This window comes from Acinonyx jubatus, chromosome X, assembly GCF_027475565.1.
Source record: "Acinonyx jubatus isolate Ajub_Pintada_27869175 chromosome X, VMU_Ajub_asm_v1.0, whole genome shotgun sequence".
Lineage (NCBI taxonomy): Eukaryota > Metazoa > Chordata > Mammalia > Carnivora > Felidae > Acinonyx > Acinonyx jubatus.
The window spans coordinates 15,562,672-15,575,396 of NC_069389.1; the positions used below are offsets into that span (position 1 = coordinate 15,562,672).

Here is a 12,725-nt window from a genome sequence, read left to right on the forward strand (position 1 = left end):
TGTCACAGAGTCTGGTAGAAAGCCTTCTAGAACTTCCAACAGTGGTGGAAAGTACCAGGTAACCCTTATAACTGTTGTCCTTTGGGATTCCAGAACAAAAGTATCGAGCCCAGGGTTGTCTACTTTCACCAACATCAAAATCTAAGGTTCTTTCATTAAAGTGACAAATATCTGATGCACTACTGGTTCATAATCACTTACCCAAAAGCCCAGAGGACGGAATTTTTCAGATTTTTGGAAAGAAATTTATTACACATACCACACAACAGATAACATCCTCAGCTGGGGTCTGGGGCTGCACCCAACCATCAAATACATTAAAATTCTGCAGCAAATGCATGATTTGTCACCCCAAGTAGGATAAAGACTATACATAAATGCCTATTAGTCCAGGACAAGGTTTATATCACCCCAAAGTAATAAAACCTTTTAGTTTTCTAGCTTTTTGTATTTTGGAAATGCAGTAAGGGTATGGACTTCTGTTACATTCTGGGGGGAAAGAGACTAAGTTAAGTGAGACTGGTACCTGGTTCTCAAGGAGCTTATAACCGAGAAGAGGAAATGAGGCACGTAAACAGAGTTCTTGACGAGGCAACAGTGAGGGAAAGGTAAGACTGACGTCTTCAGGTTAAAGCACCAGAGCATCATGAATGGGAAATCATTTCCCAAAGGAAGGATTTAGGCTCCCTTCTTAGAGGGGTAAAATGGCACCGGGCTCTGTACAATGTTTGAGGACTTTGACCAGAGGAGTAGGAGTTGGCAGGGGTGGGGGGAGTTTTCCCCAACCATTCCTGTGACAGGTGGGGCACCTGCTCCTTCTGTGCCTTCCCAGATTCCCTTCTCTGGGGGTCCCTGTCAACAGGTCTGAGGTTGAACGAGCAACCCACAAGCACCCTGGTGATTCTCATCAATAGGGAAGCTCAAGGAACAGTCTACATCAGTGGTTCTCACGCACGAGGGGGCATCGGCGCCAGATGGAAGACTTGTGAAAACAGAAGCCCCGAGGTTCCTGATTCTCCAGGGCTGGGCAAGGCCCGGGGATCTGCATCCTTGACAGGTTCCCAGGTGATGCCGATGCTGCTGGGCCAGGGACCGCGCCGTGAGATCCGCTGATCCAGCCATGGGTATTAGCAAATATTCAACGCTAGCCAAAAGCGAAACAATGGTGGGGACCTGGAGGGAGGGCCAGTGTGGTGGTGGTGCCACAGCTGGGCGTGCCAGATCACAGATGTAGATGGGACATCCAGTCCTGAGTCAGTCTGAGGAGCTGGGGCTAGTGAGGAGGGCCGGAATGAATACTACGTTTGTCATTTGGTCAGTAAATGTTAACTAAGTGCCCACTGTGTACCTAGCAGCAGAGAGGCAGCAGTGCCCTCGTAGAGCTTACCACAGTCTGCACCAGCCATTCACAGATAGGGCCGGTTTGGTCCCCAGGGGACACGGCATTGCCTGGAGACATTTGTGGCCACTGCAGCGGGAGGGGTGGTAAGGAGGTAATGGAGGCTAGAGATGGTAACCATCCAATACTGGGCACAGAACCGGCCTCACAACAAAGGGCGGCCTGGTCCAAACGTTCATAGTGCCAAGGTGGAAAAACCCTGATCTACACTTAAATTCAGACGGGGAGACAAAACCTAAGGCGTACGTCACTATGTTGTGAACTCCAGCCCAATGCCGGCCTCCATGAAAAAGGGGACAGCGACCCCAGATCACAATGACCGCCTCTAGTCCTGGATGCTGCTGGGAATTTGACTTTCAAATTATTTCACTATTGTGAATTATGACACTTTTTAATCTCTTGCTGTAGAAGGAAGATTTAAAAAAAAAAAAAAAGGAAAATAACCTGATGAGCAAAGCCTTTCTGTTCCCTAGTACAGCGCACATCACGGCCCCTCCAACGACACTTTCTCCTGCTCAGATGACAAGCTCCGAGTCTTTGGGAGAAAAGAGATCCACAAGGATAACACAAAAGGAGTTAGCTTTTATCCTCCAAGAGGGCTGTACTCCAAATCTGGGTGTTCAGCAGCACGGGCAGGCCGGGCACCCTCACAGGGAGACCCCCACTCTGAATCGGGACAGCAAGGTCTGTGTTGGAAGCACTTGAGGAAACCCTGAGACGCCAAGCCTGGGGACTCTAAGGCACATCGAGTGTGCGAGGCACCAAAACGCAGAGTAGGAAACTTGTTTCAAACTGGATGTGCCCAAATATGAGTTTTGGGGATACAAGTGAGCAAAAACGCCTTCCCTGGAAAGGTAGCATAAAAGAGCTCCCAGGTGAGGCCGGGAAAAAAACCAACATAAGGGAATCGACCCCTTTTTCTGCTACTTAAACATGTGGTGAGAAAGCAAAAAACTAGCTCAGACATGGAAAGTAAGAAGCTGCCTAGCCATCCATCAGGCTGCGGTCCCACAGCCAGCTGCAAAGCCAACAGGAAATAGTATCTCTCCCAAGCACATGCTGCAGCTGGAAAGGGTCCTAACAACCCCTTCTCTGAAGACCACTGCTTTTTTACTCCCAGAGAAAGCTTGTCCTCTCAAAGCACAGACAACCAGAAACTTTGCTTCTTCTATATCATATCAGTCAGAATGAAACATTCCACTCTTGACCGAAGGAATGAAAGTCACTGTGACACAGAAAAGCAGCCGCGATCCCCCACGCACGTGCAGAGCCTCGCGTAGAGTTCTGAACACAGCACTGCACACTTATCTTAACTCGGTGGTTCCCAAAGAAGTAGGACCTGGGTGCACCTCGCAGTCCACACCTGATGCTGACCCCTTAACAGCCCTGCGTTGCTTGCAACCTGTCAAAACACTGCTTCATTTACATTTCACCGCATTCCCCCTTCCTCCGAACTGGTAACCACTCTCTTTTCTTTTGTCTGGTGTGATAGGGCCACACGGGTTCTCCTACCAAGTGTCCTCAATGCGATGAACCAATAAGGTTCTGTGCCTGAACCTTTGTCAGGCAAGGGTTTGTCTTGGTGCTGTTGGGCTGAACGGTCTAGAGCAGGGACTGGAAAGAACGACGGGTCTGTCAAGCCCCACGGAACACTGGCAACCACTACTAATCCCTAGAAACCCAAAGTAAGTTCAGGGGTCTTAGGTGATCCAAAGTGTCATTTTCCAGCTGGTGACTGTGAACTTCAGAAAGAGGACTCATGGCTACTATGCCACTTTCACAAGACTCTGTCCAGTACAGAACCTGTTTAAATTTTAAGTCATTTATAAGTCTCCATTTGCTCAACTACCACTTGTCACGTGCCCAGTGAGGCTATGACACTCTGCTGGGCTATATGGTGGGGCTATCGAATAGAAGACACAGGCTCTGCCTCGAGGGACCCACGATAGCCACAAGCCACCATGTGTCACCATCACAGGGGACAACTCCCAGGAAGTGAGTCAATGAACAAAGCTACCAGGAAGGTGGTACAAGCGTCCAGGGATGGAGTGAGGAGAGGTTAGGCAGGGCAAGTTTAGCCTTTGCCCCACGGTCATCATTTATTCAGAAGCCTCACCTGCCTTTGTCCAATTTGTCAAGGATCATTCTTTTTCCTAACCCTCCTGCTCAACTGGTGCTCTGAATCTCTAAGACTTTAATTCTTTGTTCAGAAAGATGCAAAATAGCCCATTTCTCCGGGTTACTTTTCTGTCCCACCAAGGCCACAAATCTGTATCAACTGTAGTAAGAAAGAGGGACATTCCAGATGTGGTGAGCTGGAGGAATCTCAGGGTACTTCATTTATGAATATTTAGATAGTGTCTCTCTTGTTATGAAAGTCCTGGCAATCTGTTCCCCAGCATGCATTTCAGATGAGTTTCAATATCATGAAAGCTTTACTGGGGGGAGGGGAGGTGATGTTAGTTGTTTAAATCCTAATCAGCGGAGTTTCACTTTCCCCCAGAAAATACCAATCCACATGAACATTTTTTGAATCATCATAACTCTTAATCCTCACAGGAGCTTGTATGTTAGCCTGCCGAGGACAGAGATGTGAGGAAGGGGCTTCTCTCCTCTCTACTGCTGGGCGGTTTTTGTTACAGATCTGTCCACTGACCAGAAAGGAGGGCCGCCCCACTCTCAAGCTCAGGGAACACAGGAGTCACATCACAATCTGAAAGCGATGCAAGGGGCTTTTTGGTGGACTTAGGTGCCTCGTGGAGATCCTGGGAGAACGTGCCCTTTACAGTGAAAGCCAGAAAGCAGGTGGGGGAAATTAGCTGCAGAAATTCTTTCTTTGGCCCATGAAAAACATCTGTCAATAAACATCCTTCAAGCCTTCACTGACACTGAGAATTCTCCTTCTGACCTCCTGCACACTTACATGCATACTTACACCTATACCCAATGACCTCTCACGTTCCTACTAAACTGTCCCCATCTTCTTTTTGTCTCTCCCCTCTGGCTGCTCAGTTCTTTGAATGCAGAAATGTCTTACTCTGAATCGTTGAGCTTTTGGAACCTAATCAGAGGATGAAGATGCTGGGAGAGACCACAGAGGTTGTCTCTAGAGCAACCCTCGGACTTCACAGGCAATGCAGACAATGAAGAGCAAGGCAGAGAAATAAAATTATTCATCCAAGGTCACACGGCTAGCGAATAACAAGCTGGTCCTAGAATGCACACCTCCGACTTTGGGCAAAAACACACCACCCAGCCTCTGTTAACAACACTCTTTGTTAACAACCCATCCCGGGGTGCCTGGGTGGCTCAGTTGGGTGTCCGACTTCGGCTCAGGTCATGATCTCACAGTTTGTGAGTTCGAGCCCCGCGTCGGGCTCTGTGCTGACAGCTCAGAGCCTGGAGCCTGCTTTGGATTCTGTGTCTCCCCCTCTCTCTGTTCCTCCCCTGCTCATGCTCTGTCTCTATCTTTCAATAATGAATAAATGTTAATTAAAAAAAAAAACATCCCCCCACCGTGATGCTTCCAGAGAGCCAGGTGGATGGACATAATTAATAGATACTTATAGGACGGAACAAGGCTTGGGCTAGAGCCTAGATCCTCCCACATGCTTGAAGGAGCTGAGTATTCGGATCTGTGTTAATACCCAGGCCCAGAAAGCCCATCTTAGATCCCAGAATTACTCTCAAACGGCCATGTCCAATACTGTGGCCACTAGGCACACGTAGCTATTGAGCACTTGATTTGTGGCTGCTCCGAGTTGAGCTGTGCCGTGCATGTAAAAGACACACTGGACTGTGAAGACTCATATAGATAAAGAATAAAAATATCTCATTTGATAATTTTATACAGGTTACATGTTAAAGAGATACTATTGGGGATACACTGAGTGAAATAAAATACATTTACATATTTAATTTAGTAAGGTCACTTGTTTCTTCTTTCTTTTTTAAAAATGTGGCTGCTAGAAATTGTAAAATCACGTATGTGACTCACATAATATTTCTATTAGCCAGCTCTAAAACATAGCTACCCTCCCCACCCCTGCCCAGCTAATCTTTCCAAAAAGACTGGAATCTCCTGCCTGCAGACATGGCAGAGGGTGAAAAGAAAGCATCAGGAACAGGATCTTATCCGAGGGCTAGTTCTGAAGACCTGAGGATTAGTCACTGCAGCACCCCTTGCAGACTGTCCAATGTGCCACATCCTTACAAGTGACCCTCGGGTCCCTGCTGCTCAGAATCCTCCCAAGAGCAACCTACAAAGTCACCCAAGGAGGACCAAGGTCCTTTTTATTCTGGACAGAGGTGCACCATCTACAGGGAATTCTGACTTTACTTCTATTGAAAGTCTTTCCCTTAAAACAAAACCTCTGTTGCCCAGATTACTACTTCTGCAGACACAAATCAGGTTGGTCAAGACCACTGGTTGTCTCATGTCACAAGGATAGCCTACCCTGGGGACCACATTCCCATCACCTTTGAGGCTTGATGTATCTTCCCCTTTTCCTTCTGCCTATTCCCCATTCTGGTCGTCCAAGCAACATTGCTAATAACAGGGATCATTTAGAAACCTGTCAATTGCCGCAACTACAGAATAAGCAGTTGAATGAAGGAAGGACAGGCTACTGTCCAACAAGAGAAATGTTTGCAGAATGGTTTAAATATTCAATTCTTGAAAATTCTTCCCTGCCTAGAGGCACCTGGGTGTCTCAGCTGGCTGAGCATCCAACTTGAGTTTGGCTCAGGTCATGATCCAAGGGCTGTGGGATCGAGCCCTGCCATTGAGCTCTGCAATGAGTTTGGAGCCTGCTTAAGACTCTCTCTCTCTCCCTCTGCCCCTCTCTCCCCTGCTTTTTCTCTGTCTCTAAATTAAATTTAAAAAGAAAGAAGGAAAGAAAGAAAGAAAGAAAGAGAAAGAAAGAAAGAAAGAAAGAAAGAAAGAAAGAAAGAAAGAGAAAGAAAGAAAGAAAGAAAGAAAAAGAAAGAAAGAAAGAAAGAAAATTCTTTAGTGCCTAAAGGTAGGTTTGGCATAAAAGTGTATAACCTGCATGAATAAATGCAGGGCCAGGTTGTCCTGAGGAATATTGATGAGTTCCAAACAGTGGTTCTGGAAGTGTGGGCCCTAAACCAGGCGCAGCAGCAGCACCTGGGAATTCCTTAGAAAAGCAAAGTTCCAGGTCTCACTGGACTAATGACTCAGAAATTGTGGAGGCGGGGCCCAGCAACCTGGGGGGTGGGGCCCAGCTCTCCAGGTGATTCTGGGGCTCACTCAAGTGTGAGAACCCCTGCATTAGAGTATTAGACAAGTGGGCTTTCTGCCTATGACCAGGAGTCGGACAACAGCATTACCACATGGAAGGCACCAGACCTCATCTGAACCTTCCACACCAAGGCAGAGCTACAGCACCTGCATCCGTATCTTCCATGGACTTGTTTATCAAAACCACCATTTCTGGTTTGGCAAATCCCACAAATTCATTTTCCTAAGTCTAAGGCAGTACCCCTCATTTGCTTTTGAATGGTATATTATTTCTCAATTAAAAGGATAAAGCTGTGCTTGCTCTTATATTAATCATAATTATATATGTGTGATTTATGTTCTCTCAATCTTTGGCTTTCCAAACTATATTAGCAGTCTGTCCACATGATGCTCATAAGAAAATCTGAAGCTGGAAAAAAAATAATAAAATCCCTAGAAGGAACTGAAGTAATTGTTTCTGACCAGAGCCTGTCCAGAATGCCCTAGTTACTGAAAGGATAGCTAAAGGGATTGGAGGCTTGCCAGATTAACAACTACAAATTCAGGATGTCCAGGTATATTTGCATTTCAGATAAACAACAAAGAGTACGGGGGACATACTTATAACCAAAAAATTATTCACTGTTTATCTGAAATGCAAATGTACTGGGCATCCTGTATTTTATCTGGCAACCATCTAGAACAGGGGATAGGACCTTTAGGAAGGCGTTAGGGAGACAACTATCCTCAAACACTTAAAGGGCTCTTAGGAGAAAAATGGGCTAATATCATTGTAGACCCAGAGACTAAAATTCGTGGGTAAAAATTCCAGGAAGAGCGTATGTGGCTCAATGGAAGAAAGACATCTGCATGTAGAGAGATTTTAGTCGAGACGCACTGAGGATGCTGGCTGGCAGGCAGGCAGGCAGGCAGGCAAGGGCTGGGAGTGCTGGCTGAGTGCTGAGGCTAGAAGGTAGGGCCTTCCTGACTTAAAGGCCTATGAATCCCCCAACTGCTTGAATTGCCATTCTCTACAGCCTTTCTGCCTCCTGAATGATGCAAAGTGATTGGGTATATATGGATAAGCCCCAGCTCTGATACAGGCGGCAGGAAAGAACCACGTTCCACAAAGAAGAAAACCCCCCAAGAGTGCCAAATCTAACTTGTGCCCACCCACTGGTAGGACCCAGTGGAACACATTTGGGTATATTCTTTCTGATGTATTTTAAAACGCCATTAAGGTGAAGGGGATTAAAGAGTACACTTATCATGATGGGCCCTGAGTAATGTACAGAATTGTTGAGTCGAGGTATTGTATACCTGAAACTAATATAACACTGTATGTTAACCATACTGAAATTTAAAAGACTTAATTTAAAAAGTTAAACAGCCATTAGGATTATGTGAGGATTTTTCAAAAGCATGTCCATGACTGAAAAACCCTTAACTGCTTCCAAATGTAAAATATGGATAAATAAGGAAACTCACTCTTTGTCCTGCCGTCCATTTCTGGTTTTGACGAGTCTGGAGTTGCCGTCGTTGGAGGTAACTTCTTTCCAATTGTCTGAGGAGGAAAGAGATCATTTTACTTAACTAGATGATTCTCTCCATTAAGCAAAGAAAGAAAATCAAGTTCAGGATGACAAACTGTTCACAACTGCTTCTCAAAACCACACCCTCGAGGCGTGGCTGCTCCGAGCAGGGCCTGCCATTCTTTGACAGGTCAGAGCCTCAATAACAAGCATAACAAGCACGTGAGAGAACCAGGGAGGAAGGGTTTCATCCTTGTAGGCGCTCCAAACCTTTTATTCCCATTCTTCCTTGACGCTCTTACTAAAAGGCTGATGATTTTCAGCAAAGTAGACAGATACCTTTCCCCTCACTTGATGAGAAGCTGACTATATCCGTGGAGGCACAGCACCTGGCCCAGAGGAGGCGCTCAAGAGTGTGTGCAGAGTGGAAGAATGATAGTAAGAAGAAAAGGATAAAAAGACAGAAAGACGGGAAGGATAAAGGGAGGGAGGGCCAGAAGGACAAGTGGATAGGCAGGTGGAAGGACAGGCAGAAGCAAGAATGTCCAGGGCAGGTGTGCCTTATGACATGCCCCAGCCGTGGAAAATGCACGGTGCCTCGTGGGGTGGGAGCGAACACACCCACGTCCTCTACCACAGGTCTATCTGCCCTAAAAGTGGAACGAGGGGAGCCCGCAGTGCTCTTCCTTCCAGCCTTTTAACCTTCCAGGGCTTTAAGAAAGGCCTGTGCCACAGACCCTAGGTGTCTATTTACTAGTAAAAAAAAAAAAAAAAAAAATGATGAGTTTGTGTGGAGTTCATTTTCTTCCCTTCGTTCCAGGCTAATTCTATTATCATTCATTATTAATAAACCATCCATAGAAAAGACTGATACTGTCACTGACTAAAGATGTTTCTGAAAACACAAGTGACTCAGAGGCTCAAAGGCACCAAAAATGAAAAAACAGACAGTAAACAAAATGCTGCTTCCAAAGGCAAGGTCCCTTCCCACTCTTCTCCTTTGCCACCACATTTGTGTGATAATGATTAATGCCCGAGGAAATGGTCTATTGATACCTGGGAAATGGCTGTCAACATCAAGTAGCTGGGGCAATTCAACCTCCCCAACAACGAAGGGTTTCCCTAGCGAGAATTCCAGCCAGTGGGAAAGCCAAACATAGCTGCACCTTGAACACGTGAACAGGAATGAACTGGCATGGCGGAATGTTTCTTCAAATAAGACTGATTCACCACAGTTTTTAATTTGAAAAAGTCCTTGATGCTTCAAATGTTGAAACTAACATTAAATATGAATAAATCACAGAAAGAGGAAAAGATAAATCAAATCCTCAGCCCTTTATGAATTTTTAAAAACATTTGTGACAGAAAGCTTTTACATTTTACACGGTGACATTTTTATTTAGTGCCACAGGGCTTTCTAAATTGGATAAAAAATGAAATCCAAAATATTATGCCACCCCTCCACTGCTGCTAAGTACTCAAACTAATACTATTTTGTGATTCCAAGGAAACATCAAGGAGGAAAAAAGTGTGTTGTTATTCGGCCATAAGGTCAAATTTGATGAGAAACCGTTCTTAGAATTATTTTCAAAAACCAGGAATTGACAGGAAAAGTAGGCACTGTCCAAGTGTCATTCACATTCCTGTTCACACTTCCAACAGCATCGCCATCAATCTCTGTTTTTCCCTTTCGGACCAGACTAAAGTATCACTATCATTAACTCATTAGGAAGAAGAAAAGAAAAACCACTGGCACGTCAGTTTTCACTGACAGTGGAGAGAAGAAATCAGGAATATGCAGAAGGAAACGCTATGCTCAATCCTGACTTGGGTTCCTTTCTGGGAAAAAAAATGAAGCTTCCAGTGGTTTGGGCGTTAAACCAGGTGCCTTCCTTTAGAGACCTTCATAGGTTGTATGCTCGGACAACTCCCCCTTATTTAGTAACAAAAGGAAGCACTGCCCGTGGTCCCTGATGCCCTGGTTTACAGGACAGTGCAAGCTAACAGACATCAAGAAGATCCACCGGTTAAATACACTTACTTCTATACAGAAAAACACGTAAAGAACAGCTTACTTTGTTCTGTTTTCTTGCTATTTCAGAAAATACAGCACGCTGGCCTTTGCATGGATCCCAGCAACAGGGGTGATGGTGTGGCTGAAAATGCACTCACCTTCCAGGGGTGCTGGGCTTATTAGCTCCTCCTTCCTTCCTCTTGGGCCATGATTGGAGGTCAAGAGTAAGTCAAGATCCTCCCCTCTCAGCTTGGTCTCCCAAGCGTCCCAGAAATGGGAAGTATTCAGGAGTTGCTCTCTTCTCTAAGAGCTAGAGAAGTATGGTTCCCAGGCAAGTGGCACGGGTATCACCGGGAACTTGTTAGTAAAGCAAATTCCCGGGCCCCACCCCAAGCTTTCTCAATCAGAAACTCTGGGGATGGTTCCTGGTAGTCTCTGTCTGAACACACCCTCCAGGGGACGCTGATGCACACTCGAGATTGAGAAGCACTGACCCAGAGGTAGGAGGGATTCCATTAGCACTAGCCAAATACCTTTCAAGGATTAACAACTCAGGTGCCTATTCTCATATCTTTATAAATCATAAGCTGTCTTTTTCACTCTTCTTCCTCTTCTCTCTCTCTTTCCAGAAGGCTTTGTTGCCTTCTACCTTCTCTATTCTCAGCTGGCATAACAATTGGTCATTCCTACTAAATCAGTCAGTGCAGAGAGGAATGAGAGTTTAGGAGAGCCAACAGGGTGACAATGTCACTGAGGGGAAAGAATGGGGACATAGGTGGCCATGGGATTCTTCACCAAAGAAGCCCTGAAAGGATGGATGGGACAGATGGACGAATGGACGGAAAGATGGTTTTGTACCAACAACGGAAGACCATACCTAGTCTCATACTACCATGAAGGTCAAGTGGGCAGATCTGCATGAATGTAGTGACCTCCAGAGAGAGCCACGTCCTGCTGCTCCTCCACAGTGTTTCCCTCTATGGGCATGTTAGGTGGGACATCGCTTCATTGTAGGAGACTGTCTCACACTAAAGGACATTAGGTGACCTTTGCTCCTGCCCACTAATAGCCTGCAGTGCTCCTCCGTCAATGCATCCACCCCAAACGCCCTACACCTTTCTAAACGCCCCCTTTGAGAACCTCTGTCCTCCGCCCTTCCTCTAAATCCAACAACAAAGACAAGGAGTAATGAATTACTGCTTTCCCACCTGGCTTTCAGCTTCCCCTACACCTCTGAAAACATCTTTGGTCCAGTGGGCTAAAAGTGAACAGAACCCGAACTTTCAAAGGGCAATGCCTAGGGGCGCCTGGGTGGCTGAGTCAGTTAAGTGTCCAACTCTAGATTTTGGCTCAGGTCATGATCTCACAGTCCTGAGATCGAGCCCTGAGTTGGGCTCCACGCTGAATGTGGAGCCTGCTTGAGATTCTCTCTCTCTCTCTCTCTCTCTCTCTCTCTCTCTCTCTCTCCCTCCCTCCCCTTCAAAATAAATAAACATTTAAAAAAAACTTTAAAGGGCAATACCTAGCTCCAGTACACACATAGGTCAGATATAATTGAAGGCCAGGCCTAAGGAGACAGAAAAATCAGGGAATCACATCCAGACGTCTCTCATCCACTTTAAGGCAGTGACAAAGGACGTTAGGCTTATAGCAGCTGTGGAAGAGGATTCAGCATCTCCATTCCTTGCTTCCTCGGCAGGGTTCCAAGATCTTGCCCTCTGGGTGCCCTAAGAAGACGGCTTATTCAGGACAAGCACCGGCCATACACTTGGGGGCTGTGTGGACTCAGCTCAGGACCTGGCTCTTTCACTCCTAAGAGATGTGCGAACAGGCCCATTTTATCATCTGCCTTGTGAAGGAACAGCTGAGCGCTTCCTCTTCTCCGTGCTGTGGTCTAAAGACCTCTTAGTAGCCACATCTGTGCTACTCTGCTCTGCTTGCCCCCCAGCTCGGAAGCCACTGCTTGGTCTCGGAAGACATGTACATATGGATGGCTGCATAAAGGTGAAAGCTCTACAAATCGACAACTATTGGTTGCCACCGACAATGAGCTACTATTGCTATTGATCTACTTCAACAAACAGTAATCACCAGGCTGCCATCAACTTTTGCCTCTCCTACCACATCCTAATGTCCATTTAAAAAAATGACTTTTAAAAATAAACAATTAAAAAAAGCATTCCTTCGAATATTTAAGACCAGAAGCCTTTCTCCTACTAGCTTTCTCGACAGAACCCTACATAAAGTTTCTGGGCGATTTTGTGTGTAGTAAGTAGGAGCGATCATATATATTCCTAGCTCTACAAGATCTAGTAATACAGCATCAAGAAAGATAACCCCCATATGATTTCAGTTACTGGAACAAGTAATTTTTTTCCCCTCTTCTGTGCCAAAATGAAGAAACTAACGCTTGTAGGAAAGACAATCCCTGGATGTGAGCCCAGTAGAATCCAGTTCCCTAATGACTAATAGATCTGTTTCTCTTTGTGACCGCTGGAGCGTGAGACCAGGGTCCTGCTCAAACCAAGTCACCCCTGT

At 45.8% G+C, this 12,725-nt stretch overlaps 1 protein-coding gene across 9 annotated transcripts in view; it reads right to left on the reverse strand.

Annotated features, from left to right (window-relative positions):
- The window catches only part of SH3KBP1 (SH3 domain containing kinase binding protein 1), a 331,711-nt gene that overhangs the window by 92,769 nt on the left and 226,217 nt on the right, over positions 1–12,725 (reverse strand). For all 9 annotated transcript variants that reach the window (XM_027054604.2, XM_027054606.2, XM_027054603.2 and 6 more), the window contains one exon: positions 8,130–8,205. In XM_027054604.2, the coding sequence (XP_026910405.1) occupies positions 8,130–8,205 (76 nt within the window). The remainder of the gene's footprint in view (positions 1–8,129; positions 8,206–12,725) is intronic.